The sequence below is a fragment of the Amblyraja radiata genome, chromosome 4 (genome assembly GCF_010909765.2).
Source record: "Amblyraja radiata isolate CabotCenter1 chromosome 4, sAmbRad1.1.pri, whole genome shotgun sequence".
Lineage (NCBI taxonomy): Eukaryota > Metazoa > Chordata > Chondrichthyes > Rajiformes > Rajidae > Amblyraja > Amblyraja radiata.
Window position 1 is genome coordinate 57,689,550 of NC_045959.1, and position 19,953 is coordinate 57,709,502.

At 44.1% G+C, this 19,953-nt stretch overlaps 1 protein-coding gene across 4 annotated transcripts in view; it reads left to right on the forward strand.

Annotated features, from left to right (window-relative positions):
- Nucleotides 1-19,918, forward strand: part of osbpl1a (oxysterol binding protein like 1A) — a 128,762-nt gene extending 108,844 nt beyond the window's left edge. For 2 of the 4 annotated variants that reach the window (XM_033019512.1, XM_033019511.1), the window contains exons 21-29: nt 480-662; nt 1,599-1,706; nt 2,466-2,555; nt 4,063-4,189; nt 4,925-5,050; nt 5,645-5,768; nt 10,964-11,054; nt 16,650-16,673; nt 18,301-19,918. In XM_033019512.1, coding sequence (XP_032875403.1) covers nt 480-662; nt 1,599-1,706; nt 2,466-2,555; nt 4,063-4,189; nt 4,925-5,050; nt 5,645-5,768; nt 10,964-11,054; nt 16,650-16,673; nt 18,301-18,403 — 976 coding nt within the window. In that variant the 3' untranslated portion in view covers nt 18,404-19,918. The remainder of the gene's footprint in view (nt 1-479; nt 663-1,598; nt 1,707-2,465; nt 2,556-4,062; nt 4,190-4,924; nt 5,051-5,644; nt 5,769-10,963; nt 11,055-16,649; nt 16,674-18,300) is intronic. The other 2 variants (XM_033019513.1, XM_033019514.1) reach the window with 2 other exon arrangements.
- Nucleotides 19,919-19,953: the final 35 nt, after the last annotated feature.

Here is a 19,953-nt window from a genome sequence, read left to right on the forward strand (position 1 = left end):
AACAGTCCCAGCAGATCTTATAAATGTGTATAAAATCATGAGGGAGATAGATAGGGTGAATGCACAATCTTTTACGTAGAGTATGGGAATCAAGAACCAGAGAGTAAGGGTTTAAGGTGAGAGGGGAAAGATTTAATAGGAAGCTTAGGGGCAACCTTTTCACACAGTAGGTGGTGGGTATGTGTAACGATTTACAGATGCCAGTTAACCTACAAACCTGTACGTCTTTGAAGTGTGGGAGGAAACTAGAGCACCCGAAGAAAACCCATGTGGTCACGAGGAGAACGTGCAAACTCTGTACAAACAGCACCCATAGTCAGTATCGATCTCGGGTCTCTGGTGCTGTATGGCAGCAAATCTACCACTGCGCCACAGTGTTGCCAGTTACTTCAGCACTGTGTTTTTTGTTGTTGTTGTAAACTAGCATCTGCAGTTCCTTGTGTTTCATCTCTAAGTTAATGAACGGCCTCTTTCCACAGACAGGATCTGGGATTCAAGCTGATATCAGAACAAGTTAGCCACCATCCTCCAGTCAGTGCATTCCATGCTGAGGGACTCCATCAGAAGTTTGTTTTCCATGGATCCATATATCCCAAACTGAAATTTTGGGGGAAGAGCGTGGAAGCCGAACCAAAAGGAATTATAACGTTAGAACTTAACAAGTAAGTAGCGGATTCTGTTGGTCACGGAGAATCGTGGAACCAAGACATGCTAATCGCAATGGTTTAACTAAACAGCAAAATAGTGAGCGCATCAGAAATGCACATAATGGGCTGAATGGCCTAATTCTGCTATTACTTATGACATTATCTGGTTTAGGAAATAATCATAGGTTTGAAGAAGGGTCCTGACCTGAAACGTCACCTGTCTTTTTTCTCAGAGATGCTGCCTGACCCACTGAGTTAATCCAGCACTTTGTGTCTATCTTTGGGAAATAAGCATGTGTTCCTGTAGGCTCAGTGCAAGATAGATAGTTTGTTTGCATTTTAAACCCTTGTCGATTGTGTAAATGCCAGTGTTTGCATTAACTCTATAAGTGCCAGATGCAAGAGAGTCGAGAATGTTTTAATTGTCATGTGTTCCGACAATGGAAGAATGAAGCTTGTACTAGTTGCAGCTTACCAGGCTTGTAAACACAATATCACAGATAATAGTAATCATCAAAATTCCAATAATTAAAGATCAGTAATACTAGTTAACCATAATAGTGCAAAAACCGATGTCCGTAGTCCAACCAAAGCACAGTGGTGCAGCGGTGGTTGCTGCCTTACAGCGCCTGAGACCGGGATTTGATCCTGACCACGGGTGCTGTCTGTGTGGTGTTTGCACGTTTGTAGGAGAAGATTATAAAATTATGAGCGGCATAGATATGGTAGACAGTTAGAATCTTCTTCCCAGATGGAATACTAGACGGCATAGATTTAAGGTGAGAGGAGCAATATTTCAAGGAGATGTGCGGGGCAGGTTTTTTACACAGAGGGTGTTGGGAGCCTTGCATGCATTGCTAGGGGGTGATGGTGGAGGCAGATACGATAGTGGAGAGTGGGCTAGCGATATACCTATTGGACTTGCCAGCGATTGCTGTGTTCTTCTTACAGACACAACGAATCTTACACGTGGTCAAACCCGACCTGCTGTGTGCACAACATCATCGTTGGCCGTTTGTGGATTGAACAGTACGGAAACGTGGAGATAATCAATCACAAGTAAGAACTTTGTCGCGTTCAACTTCATTGTAACCACAGCACAGAGGCGCAGCGGGTAGAGCTGCTGCCTCACAGCGTCTGACACCGTCTTCAACACTGACCTCAGGTGCTCTGGTCTTTGTGGAGTTTGCACATTCTCCCTGTGACCGCGTGGTTTTCCTCCGGGTGCTATGGTTTTGTTGAGTTATAGAACATTGAAACAGGCCCTCCGTCAGACTCGCCCACACCAACCAAGATGCCCTGTCCACATATGCTGGACACATATGCCTGCGATTGGCCCATATCTCCAAGCCTTTCCTATCCACGTACATGTCCAAGTGTCAAAATGCTGTTATAGTACCTGCCTCAACCACCAACTCTGGCAGCTGATTCCATACACCCACCCACACTCCTCAGGTTCCAATTAAATCTTCCCCTCTCACCTTAAAGATATGCCCTCTGGTTCTTGACTCCACTACCCTGGGTAAGACCCCGGTGCATTAACCCGATCTGTTCCCCTACGATCTTGTACATCTCTATAAGATTACCTCTCATTTTCCTGCGCCCCAAGACTTGCGGGTTTGTAGGTTAATTGACAGCTTTAGGCTGCCCCAGTGTGTAGGGAGTGGATGCGAAGGTGGAATATCATAGAACTAGTGTGAACGGATGATCGTTGAGGACTCCGTGGGTGGAAGGGCCTGTTTCCATGCTGTAACTTTCAATCAATCAAAAGTTGATTGATCATCAGTGGTGATTTATGAATTGTGTTTGTCTGTACAGGTCAGGAGAGAAATGTATTCTGAACTTTAAACCATGTGGTCTCTTTGGCAAAGAATTGCATAAAGTTGAAGGCTATATTCAGGACAAAAGGTAGGATGATTCTTTCTGCCCATTTTGTTACAATGCATCAAACCACTTTGCTCTTAATGTCGCTCTCATCAAGTCCTCCCCTGTGTTACGGCAGTTTGGATAACAGAAATGCCACCAAGTTCACAAATTGTGACCAGAAAATTGAGATATATTGAATCTTAATTCACACTTACGGAATTTGAGTGTTTAAAAATAAACATAAACACATGTCTGATGCAAAACAAAGCTCGGTACATGTGGCAATAATAAACCTAAACCTAATGGAAGGCTACTTAAAGAATTTGCTTTGGAAACCAACAAGGCACTCTGGTAATGATATTTTATCAAACAATGTTACATCTATTTCCCATTAAGTAAAACGATAATCCTTTCTCTTCTGCCTGCAATACAATCAGAATGAAAAGGGCCTCGAACCAAAAATTCACCTATTCCTTTTCTCCAGAGAAGCTGTCTGACCTGCTGAGTTACTCCAGCACTTTGTGTCTATCTTCGGTGTAAACCAGCATCTGCGGTTCTTTCATACACATACAATTAGAATTCCGTTTTTATTAGACCGCACGCCGAAGTGGCATTAAATCTTTTCCCTCCCTCACCGTAAACCTTTGGTTCCTGATTCCCTTACCCTGGGTACAAAATTTGGTGCATTCACCCTATCTATTCCATAGTGATCTTATACACCTCTATAAGATTAGCCCTCATTCTCCTGAGCTCCAAGACGTGTGTGTTTGTAAGTTTCCAAAGCAAATCCGCCCCCCATTTGGTTTAAGTTTATTATTGTCACCTGTACCGAGGTACAGTGAAAAGATTTGTTTTGCATCAGATGTATGTTTATGTTGAGAAGAACTTCCTGTGGGAACACCTCTCCACTTATAACGTGGGATTCAATGGGAGAGGGGAAAGGGATCGTGTAAGAAAAATCGTAAGAAGGGTTTTCCAAATCTCCCCGAAACGCAAGGGTTTACTGTACTTCACACTTTAGTTTATTGTCACGTGTACTGAGCTACAATGAAAAGCTTTTGTTGGGTACTAACCAGTCAGCGGAATGACTATACATGATTACAATCGAGCCGTTCACAGTGTACAGATACATGATAAAGGGAATAATGTGCAGGATAAAGCCAGTCAGAGGGTCTCCAATGAAGTAGATAGTAGTTCAAGACTGCTCTCTACAATGGAAGGATGGTTCAGTTGCCTGATAACAGCTGGGAAGAAACTGTCCCTGGATGTGTGCGTTTTCACCTTCTATACTTCTATACCTTTTGCCCAAAGGGAACGGGGAAATTACACTGCTGGCCTTGCCGAGGCAGTGTGAGGTGTAGATGGAGTCAATGGAAGGGAGGTTAGTTTGTGTGATGGTCGGGGCTACGTCCACAATTCTCTGCAATTTTTTACGGTCTTGGATGGAATTGTTCCCAAACCATGCTGCGATGCATACAGTGGCACATCTGTAGAAGTTGGCGAGAGTTGTTGGGGACGTGCTGATTGTTGTTCTCCTGCTCTGTTGCAGTAAGAGGAAGCTCTGTGCCATCTATGGCAAGTGGACAGAGTGTCTGTGGTCCGTCGACCCTAGTACCTTCGACAGCTACAAGAAGAATGACAAGAGAAACGCAGAGGAGAAGAAATTGACTAAATCGGTAAATGGTGAATTAATTTCAATTGCTGCCGGGATGTTTGTTCCGTGTTTGGCCGATTGGCTGCGGTTACCCTGCTCCGAACATGTAGCTTCACGTCTCTGCTGTAACCGGATCATAGAACAGGACAGCACATGAACAGTCCGTGCCGAACATGATGGTCATATAAAATAATCTCCACTGCCTGCACATGATCCATATCACGCCATTCCCCGCATTTCCAGAGCATAGAATGTACAAAAGGTACAGCACAGGAACAGACCCTTCAGCCCACAATGTCTGTGCTCGCAAGTTCAAGGAGCAGAATTAGGACATTCGGCCCTTCACGTCTACTCGGCCATTGTCAGGGGTCATGGGGTGAAGGCAGGAGAATGATGTTGAGAGGGAAAGATAGATCAGCCATGATCGAATGGCGGAGTAGACTTGATGGGCCAAATGGCCTAATTCAGCTCCTATAACTTCTGAACAACATTTAAGAAACATTTAGACAGTTGCATGTATAATACAGGGTTAGAAGGGTATAGGCCAAACACAGGTGGGTGGGCCTGTTTCCGCACTGTATGAATCTATTATCATTATCAACCTTTATTGTCATCTTGCAAAGCACATAAAAACTTAAACATTTCACGCATAAAATAAAAACGATTTTAAAAAAAAAGCAATCCAGTTCCTGATAAAACAGTACGAATAGTTAAAAAAAAAGATGTCTGTATGACATGATCTGTATGACTGTCCTAGTCGGTAGCTTCGGAGAAACCGGATCTGGACGACATGCCGCTGCCAGATACCTCGGAGAGTGTACAAGTTATACCCGGAAGTCGGTTGCTGTGGAGAATAGCACCAAGGCCACCAAACTCTGAACAGGTCAGCATCTTGACTGCCTTGAACGTGAGAAGAATTGGTAGATAGAAGTGTGACGGTTCTCTTTATAATCATTTATAGTAGTTGGGCTAAACAGCGGCACAGCTGTTTCCTCACTGCTCTAGCGACCCGGATTCAATCTTGACATTGGGTGCTGACTCTAGACTCCAGACAGACCTGTAATCAGGATCGAACCCGGCTCCCTGGCACTGAAAGGTAACAGCTCTCCCGCTGTGTTGCCCCTACCTGTACGTAGAGTTTACGCGTTCTCTCTGTGACCATGTGGGTTTCCTCCGGGTGCTCTGATGCACTACAAAGATATGCGGGCTTGTGGGTTAATTGGCCCTCTGTAAATTGCTGGATGTGAAAAAGGGGAATAAAAGAACCAGTGTGAATAGTCGACGGTTGGCATGGGCCGAAGGGCCTGTTTCCATGCTGTATCTCTAAAATAAATAGTAAATTCCAGTCAATGTTTAGTTCTGCAAAGGCCTCCTGGATCAAGATAGTTCTATCTTGCAAAATCCAGGTGTTAAAGGTCAGTAGTTTCTATTTCAGTAGCACAAGGATGTAATTAGTTTTATTGAATCTTTTGGACAGATGTACAATTTCACCAACTTTGCAATGTCAATGAACGAACTGGATAAGGAAATGGAAAACGTCATTGCCCCCACGGACTGTCGATTGCGGCCCGACATTAAAGCAATGGAAAATGGAGACATAGGTATGACCAGGTGTAACGTCACACAGGTGGTGAGAAAGCAGTCTTCATTACCTAGAAACCAAGAACTGCAGATGCTGGTTAATACACAAAAGGGCACAGAGTAACACAATGGGACAGGCAGCATCTCTGGAGAACATGGACAGGTGACGTTTTGGGTCGAAACAGGGATGTAATTATGAGGCTTTATAAGGCACAGGTCAGTTGCATTTGGAGTATTGTGAGCGGTTTTAGGGACCATATCTAAGGAATGATGTGCTGGCATTGGAGAATATCCAGAGGAGGTTTATGAGAATGATCCCAGGAATGATTGATAAGTGTTTGATGGCACTGTGCCTGTGAAGGATACGGGGAGAACCTCATTGAAAATTACCGGATAGTGAAAGAACTGCATTGACTAGGTATGTTGCAAAACGTACCTGAAGGTCGCTGAAAATCTGTCCCAGCCCGTGTGCGCGATTTTGGCGCCGTTTAGAGGGGGGCGGGTTTAAAACGCGATTTTCCCTAGGCTGTTCAAATCGAGCTTGTTCAGCCTAGATAATTATTAACGAAAAATTGCTGGAAGATTCTGTCGCTTGGGCTATTATTAGTTTTAAGGGCTTTATTTAATTGTTATAGTAGGTTAAAAATTAACCTCTAAACCCGCGACCGCCGACAACGGGCCGGATCTCATACAGGGGAAAGCGGAAGGTAGGCTGTTTATTTTTACGTTAAAAAGGGCTTCTTAAGATCCCTTTATACAAACTTTTATGTTGCGAATAGCTAATTTGGGCCCCATTATATCCCGCAGTATTTTTCTGGGCATACGGAGGCACAAATCTACCGCAATGTGAACGTTCTAAACCAGCGCGTCCTCGAAAGCTGATTTAAATGCCATTAATTTACAGCAATTGAACACTAAATTCCTTCCATTTGGCCTATAAATTAATGTAAATGAGATTTTAAAATCATGTTTTATTGTGAATATTATTTGGACACTTAGGCTATTTAAATATGTTAATCATTTATTAAGAAATGGATAGATGTTTAGATCTAGTAATTGAAGTTTGAAATTAGCTACAATTGGGTAACTAACTAATTATATGCTTTAATTTCAGGTCATCCAAGTAAGATTATTTTATATTTGTTTCAGAATGCTTCAATCTATGATAACTGAACATTTCATTCAGATCTCTTAATTTTTAAGAAAGTTATGGGCTTTTGACTGTTCACGATCACAGCTTTTTTGTTTTGTCCATAGAAAATCAATAGGGAACAAGATGCTAATTTCCGAGTATGAAAATGGCCATAACCTTTTAAATACTTGAGATATGAAAGTGAATTAGGTGTCAAATTAAACTTCTTTTTATGCTTTATCTGATGGGATAAATTACAGACTTGATTTTTAAAATCTCAAAATTTTGTAACATTGCTACATTGACAGATGTGGACTAGAGGCCACAGGTCAGAATAAATGGAAGTACCTTTAGAAAGGAGATGAGGAGGAATTTCTTTAGTCGGAGGGTGGTGTATCTGTGGAATTCATTGCCACAGACGGCTGTGGAGGCTCTAATTCAGTTTTTTAAAGGCTAAGATTGATTCATTTAGGTGTCTGGGGTAATGGGGAGAAGGCAGGAGAATGGGGTTGAGATAGAAAGATAGATCAGCCATGATTAAAAGATGGACCGAATGTCCTAATTCTGCTCTTTGAACCTATGAGACTGACCAGTCTGAAGACTGTTCTCGACCTGAAACGTCACCTATACATGTTCTCCAGATTTGCTGCTGACCTGCAGTTACTCCAGCACTTTGTGTTCTTTTCAGTCTTCATTATCGCAGTACTCTGACACATTTAAGCCAATGAAGGTTGAACGTCTCAGGTTAAGCTGTTTCATTGTTTGAAAAAGTCGCTGAAAGACTCAAGATGTTCACCTGGTGGACAAGGAAGGGAGGAGTGATGGGTGAACAGGCAAGAAAACCTCGTAGGAAACTCGATATGGCCCCTTCACATTCGAGATCATCCAATTTTTCCAAGCTTTCTAACCATTGACGCATTGATTTATGAAATAATCCATGTAGGCTCAAATTCACGATTAAACCAGGTACTCGCTCTTATCCACGATACACATTATCCATCATGACACCGCAAATGTTGGCATCTGTAAGGTAGAAGCACACATGCTTATACCTTATACCTTATACATGCACAGAGCACAGAGAATACATGCAGAGCACAGAGCAAACAGCAAAGGAACAGGCCCTTCAGCCCACAATGTCTGCCGAACCTGATGCCAAGATAAACTAATCTTCTCTGTCTGCAAGAGATCCATAATCCCTCCATTCCCTGCACATCCCAGTGTCTATCCAAAAGTCTCCTAAACCTCACTATCCTGTCTGCCTCCACCACCACCCCTGGCAGCGCGTTTCAGCTATACATCACCCTCTGTGTAAAAAAAAAACTTGTCCCACATCTCCTTTAAACTTAGCCCCTCTCGCCTTAAAGCTATGCCCTCTATTCTTTGACATTTCTATCCTTGGAAAAGGGGCCTGACTGAGAACCTTATCCATGCTTCTCATTATTTTATATTGTTCTCACAAGTCTCCATTCAGTCTCTGACGCTCCAGACAGAACTACCTCCCACTGTAGCTAATGCCCTCTAATCCAGGCTGCACTCTGGTAAATCTTGTCTGCACTCTTTCCAATGCCTCCACAACCTTCCTGTAATGCAGTGACTAAAACCACACGCAATACTCCAAATGCTGCCTAACCAAAGTCCTATCACTAACAATGTTACAAAATTTTGAGATTTTAAAAATCAAGTCTGTAATTTATCCCATCAGATAAAGCATAAAAATAAGTTTAATTTGACACCTAATTCACTTTCATATCTCAAGTATTTAAAAGGTTATGGCCATTTTCATACTCGGAAATGAGCATCTTGTTCCCTATTGATTTTCTATGGACATAACAAAAAAGTTGTGATCGTGAACAGTCAAAAGCCCATAACTTTCTTAAAAATTAAGAGAACTGAATGAAATTTTCAGTTATCATAGATTGAAGCATTCTGAAACAAATATAAAATAATCTTACTTGGATGACCTGAAATTAAAGCATATAATTAGTTAGTTACCTAATTGTAGCTAATTTCAGACTTCAATTACTAGATCTAAACATCTATCCATTTCTTAATAAATTATTAACATTTTTAAATAGCCTAAATGTCCAAATAATATTCACAAATAATTCACAATAAAACATGATTTTTAAATCTCATTTACATTAATTTATAGACCAAATGGAAGGAATTCAGTGTTCAATTGCTGTAAATAAATGCCCATTTAAATCAGCTTTCTAGTGGGTCCCTGTGGAACGCGCTGGTTTAGAACGTTCACATTGCGGTAGATTTGTGCCCCAAATGCCGAGAAAAATACTGCGCGATATAATGGGCCCAAATTGAGCTACTCGCAATATTAAATTTTGTATAAAGGGATCTTTAGAAGCCCTTTTTAATGTAAAAATATACAACCTAACTTCTGCTATTTGCTTTATGAGACCCTGCGGTTGCCGTTGGTCGCGGGTTTAGAGATTGATTTTTAAACTACTATAACTATTATTCAAGGCCTTTAAACCTAATAATAGCCTTTGCGACGGGGTCTTCCAGCGATTTTTCGTTAACAATTAACTAGGCTGAACATTTTCGATTTGAACAGCCTAGAGAAAATCGCGTTTTAAACCCGCCCCCTCTAAACGGCGCCAAAATCGCGCACACCCGCAGCGACAGATTTTCAAAGACGCTTCAGGTAGGCTTTGCAACATACCTACTATCACTTGGTGTGGCACAGTGGTAGAGTTGCTGCCTCACAGCACCAGAGACCCAGGTTCGTTCCTGGCTACTGGTGCTGCCTGTATGGTGTTTGTACATTCTCCCTGTGGCCACATGGGTTTTCTCCTGGTGCTCTGGTTTCCTCACACATACCAATTACTTACAGGGTTGTAGATTAATTGGCATCTGTAAATTGTCCGTAGTTTGTAGGATAGTGCAAGTGTGATCGCTGGTTGGCGCAGAATCGGTGGGCCAAAGAGCCTGTTTCCACGCTGTATCGCTAAAGTCTAAAGTAAAGACAAGACTTGCTGGGCTTCATACCAGTCACTCTTCTGCGAGTCGGTTACATATAACAAAATGACTGGCTCCTGTCACAGTAACACCAACCATAGTCCTCTTGGGTGGAGCATCTGCTACAAGGAATCCATTTCCACCCGTGTTATTTCACAGACATAGCCTTTCATGACCATATACATGACATGAATATGAGAAATGATAGCAGTAACACAGTAGTTTGTGGAAGAGCTGTATTTTCTCTGACACTCCTGAAATGTATGGATAATTGTTGAACGTTTGAGCTCCAAAACTGAGTGCAGTTATTATCCTGCAACTTGCCCCTGTCATTTGGTTACTGTGAAACCAAATAGAGGTGTATGAAATCATGGGGGTGCGGGGGGAATAGAGTGAATGCACAGAGTCGTTTACTCAGGGTACGGGAATCGAGAACCAGAGGGAATAGATCAGCCATGATTGAATGGTGGAGTGGGCTTGATGGGACGAATGGCCTGGTTGTGCTCCCATAACTTATGAATTTAGGAAGGTGAGACGAGAAAGATTCAATACGAACCTGAGGGCCAACTTTTACACTCAGATGCTGGTGGATATGTGGAATGAACTGCCAGAGGAAGGTTGAAGCAGGCACCGTACAACATTTAAAAGACAGGGTGGCACAGCGATAGAGTTGCTGCCTTACAGCGCTTGAGGCGCAAGAGACCCCGGTTTGATCCTGACTACAGGTGCTTGTCTGTACGATGTTTGTACTTTCTCCCCGTGACCGCGTGAGTTTCCCCCCCGAGACCTTCGGTTTCCCCCGCACTCCAAAGAAGTACGGGTTTGTAGCTTAATTGGCTTGTTATAAGTGTAAAATGTCCCTACTGTGTGTAGGATATTGTCAATGTGCGGGGATCGCTGGTCAGTGCCGAAGGGCCTGTTTCCACGGTATATCTAAACTAAGCTAAACATTTGGACATGGATAGGAAAGGTTTATGAAGGGATGAGGACCAAACGCAAGCAAATGGGACTATCTTAGATGGGGAACCTTGGTGGGCATGGATGAATTGAGCTGAACAGCTTGTTTTTGTGCTGTGTGACTCTGTGGACTTTCCTGTTCTGTAGATTTAGCCAGCGAAGAGAAGAAGAGATTGGAAGAGAAGCAAAGAACTGCACGCAAACAGCGCGCCAAGTCTAACACTGAATGGAAAAACAAGTTAGTGCTGAATTTAATTGCATTATGTTTTTGTAGCTTATTGTTAGTTTTAAAAGATTATAAAATATTCTCCCCCGGATACCTTCATTTGTATAGATCCAGATATCTTAATAAGACTGATGGCTTACTATTTGGAATGATTCCATCATATGTCAGATTTAAAATGGCTGTTCACACTGGTGTTAAAGTTCTCATTAGTAGATGCTGTTCATGATTACGTTCAACCCTGCAATGATTGATTGAAAGATACAGCATGGAAACATGGCCTTCAGCTTACTGAGTGCGCCGACCATCGATCTATGTTGTCCCACTTTCCCATCCACACCCTACACACTAGAGGACAATTCTCCAACGAACCTGCATGTCTTTGGGATGTGACAGGAAACCGGAGCACCCAGAGGAAACCCACGCAGTCACAGGGAGAACATACAAACGCCGTGGTCAGGATTGGACCCGGGTCTCTGGCGCTGTGAGGCAGCAACATTACTGCTGCGGCACTGTGCCACCTACAGATTCACCACCCTCTAACCAAATAAATTCCTCATCTCCATTGTAAAGGTACGTCCTTTCATTCTTAGGCCATGGCCTCTGGTCTTAGATTCTCCCACGAGTAGAAACTGTTGGATCCTCTCCACATTCATTCTATTCGGGAAGTTTCAATGAGCTCCGCCCTCATCCTTCTAAACTCCAGCGAGTACAGGCTCAGAGTCATCAAACGCTCATCATACGTTAACCCAATCATGCCCGGGATCATTCTCGAGACTGGAAACTCCACTAGCAGATTCTAGTGTGAAAGATACATCTTCTAGATGCGCTGAGACGCATCCTCAGTGATGTGACCTGGGGTCATAGGGTGTTTTGGGTCTCACAATATCAGACACCCTCGCCCAGGCGACCCAGCCGGGGTTTGCGTCCCAGCAGCAACTGCCCACGGATCAGCCCTCTTAATCCAAAGCCACCTAGTGGTTTCACTTCGCTTGCAGATTGAATGGCCCTCTTCTTTGCCAGCCCCGTACTGCCCAACTGGTTGAGGACTTTGCAGAGTGAGCATCCTGCAAAGCCTCTACAGCCCACCTCTATGGGCTCATAGTATGTCTTCCAGCCTCTGTCCTGGCACATCTCCACCAGTTCCTGGTACTTTGCGCGTTTTCTCTCATTAGCCTCTTCAATATGGGCACTGTCAGCTCCAGAATGATCAGCAATTTTGTCACTTTGGAGGTGTTGATCATGTCTGGCCGGAGTGATGTGCTGTGGAAATTTCAGCTGTTTGCCCAGATCGATGTGCAGCTACCAGTCAGTGGCTGTGTAGAGGAGGCCCGTCCTTGTTTTTGGTTGTGGTCGAGGCTTCTCTCCAGCTTTGACAAAAGTGATCGATATCTTTGGGACTTGGTGGTGTTTGCTGTTACCGACGGCAGTGGTTATGCTCTCAGCAACCACCTTGAGCACCTGGTCATGGCGCCACCGATAGCGACCTTGCCCAAGAGACTTTGGACAGCTGCTGAGGAGATGTTCTAATGATCCTCTTCCAGAGCAAAGTGGGCAGGAAGGTGTCTCGCTATTGCCCCAGACGTGGAGGTTTGCTGGGCTTGGTAGGGCATCGTAGACAGCTTGGACAAGGAACCGGACGTGCTGGAGGTCTGCCTGCATGATGTTTGACCAGGTAATCCTGCGCTGCGGGTATGCTCTCCCACCTTGTCCACGCTCCCTGCTGCCTGAGCCCCACCGTCCTGCTCACATGCTCTTCCTCCACACCTGCTCGGACCTCTTCCTGGATTAGATGGTGTCTCTCCTTGCCCCGGGCCTTGCCAACCGGTGTCTTAGGGAAGTATCCCAAACCTGCTCTGCCAGTTGCCATGACTCCCACCAATGCCTTTTGCCTTAGGCGTGACTCTGCCACCTCCACTGCTTTCTCCGCCCTCCATTTCCTCCCTGTTCTCACCTCGATGCCAGCCGATGACACATTCTGGTCCCTGGAGTCCCTGTACTGCAGAGCTTCTCTTGTTCACGCCACCACAAACTCTTCCGTGAGGCCACTGAATGGGAGCTGCAAGATGTTACTGGTCCCATACAGTATTACATACTACTATACGTACTATATTACGGGGCAGCATAGTGGTGCAGCTGGTAGAGCGGCTTCCTCACAGCACCAGATCTGGGTTTAATTCTGACCTAGGGTGCTGCCTGCATGTGTGGAGTTTGCACGTTCTCCCTGTAACTGTGATTTTTTTTTTTTTCTCCGGATGCTCTGGTTTCATCCCACATCCCAAAGACACAGGTTTGTAGGTTGAGGCCTAAAAGCTGAGGCCACGCGCCAACTCTCGGACACCTCCTCCTACTTACCCCTGGACCATGACCCCACAGCCGAACACCAGGCCACTATCTCTAGCACCATCACCGACTTCATCAACTCCCACGCCCTGCCCGCCCGAGCCTCCAACCTCATCGTTCCCGAGCCCCGCACGGCCCGATTTTACCTTCTCTCCAAAATCCACAAACCTGACTGTTCCGGTAGACCCATTGTCTCTGCCTGTTCGTGCCCTAACGAACTCATTTCCACATACCTTGACTCCATCCTATCCCCCTTGGTTAAATCCCTCCCCACCTATGTTCAAGACACCTCAGACACTCTCCGTCGTCTCCGCGCATTCCATTCTCTAGGCCTCATCCTCTCATCTTCACCATGGGCGTCCAGTCACTCAACACCTCCATCCCCCACCAGGATGGTTTCAAAGCCCTCCGGTTCTTCCTTGACCGGAGAAGCAACCTATACCTGGCCACTGATACTCTCCTCCACCTAGCGGAGTTAGTCCTTACCCTCAATAACTTCTCGTTTGACTCCTCCCGTTTCCTCCAAATACAAGGCGTAGCTATGGGCACGCGCATGGGCCCCAGCTACGCCTGCCTCTTTGTCGGGTACGTCGAACAATCCTTGTTCGAGACGTACCAGGGCCCCATCCCCGACCTCCACCTCTGCTACATCGACGACTGCTTTGGTGCCACCTCCTGCACCCACACACAACTGACTGACTTCATCCGCTTCACCACTAACTTCCATCCGGCACTCAAATACACCTGGACCATTTCCGACACTTCCCTACCATTCCTTGACCTCACTATCTCCATCGCAGGTGATGGACTTCTGACCGACATCCACTATAAACCCACTGACTCCCATGGCTATCTGGACTACACTTCTTCCCGCCCTGCTTCCTGTAAGGACTCCATCCCCTACTCCCAATTCCTCCGTCTACGCCGCATCTGCTCCCAGGATGAGGTGTTCCACACCAGGGCATCTGAAATGTCCTTGTTCTTCAGGGAACGGGGGTTCCCCTCCCCCACCATAGATGAGGCTCGCACCAGGGTCTCTTCCATACCCCGTAACACTGCTCTCTCTCCCCATCCCCCCCACTCGCAACAAGGGCAGAGTCCCCCTAGTCCTCACCTTTCACCCCACTAGCCGTCACATACAACAAGTAATCCTCCGTCAGTTTTGCCACCTCCAACGTGACCCCACCACTCGCCACATCTTCCCATCTCCCCCCATGTCTGCTTTCCGCAAAGACCGCTCCCTCCGTAACTCCCTTGTCAATTCTTCCCTTTCCTCCCGTACCACCCCCTCCCCGGGCACTTTCCCTTGCAACCGCAAGAGATGCTACACTTGTCGCTTTACCTCCCCCCTCGACTCCATTCAAGAACCCAAGCAGTCGTTCCAGGTGCGACAGAGGTTCACCTGCATCTCCTCCAACCTCATCTATTGCATTCTCTGCTCTAGATGACAGCTGATCTACATGAATGAGTGAGTGAGTGAGTGAGTGAGTGAGTGAATGAATGAAGGAATGAATGAGTGAGTGAATGAGTGAATGTACAGCCTCCAAATCTCATTTTTTCACATTATAAAGGGTGCAATTAAATAAATTAAAGTCCATACAGATTAATTTTCAAGCGGAGGCTTGCCGATCGTTTCGCCGAACACCTCCGCTCGGTCCGCATTAACCAACCTGACCTCACGGTGGCTCAGCACTTCAACTCCCCCTCCCATTCCGTAGACGACCTCTCTGTCCTGGGTCTCCTCCATGGTCAGAGCGAGCAACACCAGAAATTGGAGAAACAGCACCTCATTTTAGGCTGTGGGCCGAGCATCAAAAATGTGTCTAGAAATCAGTTTTCGTGACCCAAGTCACAGAACTATATGAAATTTTCCACAGATTTAGATGAAATATAATTGAGAAGGAAGTCATAACTCGTCATTGCCGAAAGTTGCACATTAATTAATTAAACTAATTAGAAAATTAGATCGGGAAAGTAAGCGTCATCTAGTGGCCAATGCCCATATTACACGATGGGCAGCCTATTTCCATGTTGCAGTCCATTTAAACTATATATCATTATACCTATATATATTCCAGATAGTAATATAGGTATAATATATTTAGGTATAATAATATTATATTATATTATTATACCTATATATATATATATTCCAGATAATATATTATTATAACTATATATATTCCAGATAGTAATATAGGTATAATAGTATAATATATTATTATACCTATATATATTCCAGATAGACAGACGCTACGGACGGCACTATGTACAGCCCCCCCCCCCCCCCCGCGGAGAAGATCCGCGGCTCTGCGTTCGCGAATCGGCCGCTTTTTAATTGAGACCGCGGCTTCACTATGTTAAATACATAGGCCCCGCGATCGGAGCACCTTTTCCCGGTAAGTTATTGCAGGCAGCTCCAAAATGAGATGATTAAGACTTATTACTCTACAACAAGCTGGCATTCGTGAAAATATTGAATTTACCTTGTTATTGATACATATAGTTTAGGCCCTCAACTTCATGAATGAATGAATGAATGAGTGAGTGAATGAGTGAGTGAGTGAATGAGTGAAGTGAATGAATGAGTGAGTGAGTGAGTGAGTGAGTGAATGAATGAATGAGTGAGTGAATGAGTGAATGTACAGCCTCCAAATCTCATTTTTTCACATTATAAAGGGTGCAATTGAATAAATTAAAGTCCATACAGATTAATTTTCATAAATTCAGACTTTAGATCTTACCTTTCAGTTTGAGTTGATTCACAAAGTTTCACAACTTTGTGTTGCAGCATCTCAGCAGGGACTTTGCTTTCAAGACTTTCTTCCACTTCTATCCACTTAGCTGCACATTTTTCTGACTTCTTAATGCTTTTCTCACTAAATTCAATTACCCTGCTGCAAGTTTCCACGACATGTATTCCACAGAACTAGAAAGAACCTTCATCGGAATCTCCAGTAAAACAGGCATCACTGGAGGCACTCACAGCTATGTTGTGTGCTAGCCTGAAACAAAGCGCGTGATTGGCCAACTGGAGAAACCGGACAACGTAGAACTAGTGTGAGCGACTGATCGATGGTTGGTGTGGACTAGGTGGGCTGATGGGCCTGTTTCCATGTTGTAACTTTCAATCAATCCAACAATCAGTGTTGGAATTTAGATTTTCTTTATTTGTAGATTTGAATGTTGAACTTCGGTTTAGCTGAATTAAATGTTGTTCAAATATTGTATAATGATATGTGTTTCTCTCTACTATTACCCCCCAAGGAACCAGTTGGCAGAGGGACCCAGGTTTGGCTCATTTGTATACCGTTTGCTCTTGCTGTGTTTTTAATGCCTGGATTAATATTCACTCTCTTTGAAATGCAAAGTGGCGTGGCGGTAGAGTTGCTGCTTTAGAGTGCCAAAGACCCGGGTCCATCCCGATTATGGGTGCTGTCTGTACGGAGTTTATCTGTTTGCAGTCTCATTCCCCATTTCATTGCCCTGTATCCCATCCCCTCTCACATACTCATCACCTTCTCCCCGATTTTTTCCCGACTCACTGCCACAGTAGAGGCGTGTCGCAGTCGACAATTGGGGGCGGCACAATGGCGTAGTAAAAGTTGCTAGCTTACAGCGCCAGAGATCTGGATTCGATCCTGGCTACGTGTGCTGTCTGTACGGGTTGCATGTTCTCCCTGTGACTACGTGGTTTTCCTCTGGGTGCTCCGGTTCCCCCCCACATTCCAAAGACGTGCAAGTTTGTACGTTAATTGGCTTCTGTACATTGACCCCAGAGTGTAGGATAGAACTAGTGTACGAGGTGATTGTTGGTTGGCACGGACACATGGGGCGAAGGACCTGTTTCCACGTTGTATCTCTAAAGTCTAAATTATGATGTTCTCTGGACCCGTATCTGTAGTTACACCAAGGACTTTGGCTTATGCACTTATGGTTACCGAGTATTACTGTTATTAATTTATTTTATTTCGATTGTTGATTACAATACAATCCTCACTGTGATGGAAGGCAAAGTCGTGTCTCTCCCCTGCACTCCATTCTTCTCCCGATGTCAAAGTCAAAGCGATAGTAAGTCCCGCGGCCATTAAGTCCGCGCCGGGCGATACAAGGCCGCGCTCTAGGTCACTTTCAACCCCGCAATTCGGGCGGGAGAAGTTGCTGTTGCGGAAGCTCCGAAAAGCGGTCTCCCACCAGGGACCCGAGAGCTCCCGATGTCACCGGACCTGCGGCTAGAGCCTCCGAGCTCCGGAGTTGGGTCGCAGCCGCGCACCACCACATCTCCTCCCGTTCCGAACTCGGCCAGCTTCACGATGGTGAGTCCGCAGGCTCCGCGACTGGAGCCCCCAGGTCGTTCCGGCTGGAGGCCGCTACACGGCCCTAGGCCCCAACGACAACAGAGACCCGACAGGGAAAAGGTCGGGTCCTCCGTACAGGAAAATGGATTTAAAAGTTTCCCCCACCCCCCACACATACACAGTTAAAAACAATTTTTTTTAAAAACACTACAAACTACACTCAACGGGACAAAAAAAAAAAGACAGACGGACTGCAGACGCCGCTGCAACGTCGGTCGCGCCGCCCACTTAGAATCCAAACCTAATATTTGGAGAAATGATTGGCCACATTTAGTTAAATGAGATAAAGCCCAAAATCAATATCCAATCCTTTATTAAAAAGTTTAGTTTTGGAGCTACAGTATGGAGACAGGCCTACCAAGTCCACTCTGACCATCAATCACCTGTTCACACTAGTGCTGTTATCCCACTCCCTCATCTACTGCCTACACACTTGGGTCAATTTACAGAGGGCCGATTTCCATTTCTCTTTACACATGTACTGCCTGACCCTGAGTGTTTCTGTTTTTATTCCACTTTTGTTCATTTTCTTCACGTATTTTAATGCGATTTCTTTATAGGTGGTTCCATCAAGGACCCAATCCATACATAGGTGCGTCAGACTGGCTGTACACTGGAGGGTATTGGGACAGGAATTATTCGCGTTGCTGTGACATTTATTAACACTGAAGATTGATTCTGTCAGCGTCTCTCTACTTACTACCGTGGGCAAGTTTCAGGACAGATATTTTTAAAACAGTACAACCTCAACCAAATGCAAATCTACTTTCGTTTCATTTCTTCCAGTACCTAATGTCCGTTGAGAGTTATTAAGTACTGCCAAGTATTTACTCTAAAACTCTCTCACTGAGAACCTGTTGCTGTTTCTCCAGCTTTTGCACAATTATTGAAACCCAGGCATAAAAGTGTCAACCTACCTCTGGCAGGTTTCGTGGAAGGTGATCTTGGAGCATAACTGGTCTCTGGACTTTAAGACAGATTATTGTTTGATAACTTTACTGTTTTTACCCAGTCGTTCGCATTTGACTTAATCATTCTAAAATCACGTTAATAATGTTACAGTATTTCAACAACATGCAAGGTGGAGTGAATATTGCTTTTGTTGTAATGATAAATGATAAAGCAGCCCTCTCTCTTCAAACTGTTTTGTACACAGTACATTTTCCATTAGTAACTGCAACAGTCTCCCATTAATTGATCTACTTCGGCAGACATAGAATGAATAAGTGTTCAGATTGCTATCTCTGTAAAGGACCTCTCACTGCAGAACTGTGTGTGGAAGTTTAAGAGTTACCTTAGTGCAAAGTGCTCTCCGCCTGTTAGTGAATCATAACATTTATTTTCCAAATTTTTTTTTTTCTTTTCTGTTTATTTAATGTGTGTTTGTTTTTGAATTTGACTTGTCATGTAGTGTTTTACTCAGGAGTTCTAAAGCCGTGAGAAGCTTTGCGGCCCCAGTTTGATAAGCTGTATCGCTAAAAAGTGTAAAGAGAATTGTGTAATTATTTGTACAGTACATCAGAGCTTGAGTTCCGAAAATCTTAAATTAAAAAAAAGACAACTGAGGTTGCGTATATTAAAGCTGCAATGTCTGAGATAATTACCGGTTTATACACATAAACAATTTGGACAAGACACTCCCATTCTACAATGGTGAATTCTATTCTCTGCAGGTTTACAATTCAGCTTCCCTGTAAATCGATCATCAATATTTAATTAAATCAATCCATTCAATTAATTGTGAGATACTAACAATTATTGGCCCCAACAACTTGTGTGCACATCATCCAATTTGTACAAAAATATGAAATAACTGGAATTTAAAAAAAACAAAATCCCATCAACTTTTACGTTTTACGTAGGTGATGCATTGTCACTGAATTCAATTAAACTTCTGATTGGATTGTTAGGTCACTTGATATTTTTTCTATTTTCATTTCTCAACATTGGAGAATGTGAAGCTGGCTTGAGATCAATCTCTGTACCTCCTGGGTCTGTTCTTACCATTCCCACTGGCGGAGTATTGGATTAAATTAAAGTAATGTATTTCTAGGTTAAGAGTTTACATTTCAGAAGTAACGTAAGGGCAACACTGTTGGATTTTTAACAACTGTTTTGTCATTTAATGCAAGTATCTAAAATGTTATTGCTGCTAAATAAAGGCTTTACAAAAAAACTTGAATATTTAAATGTCTAAAATAGAGATACAGCGC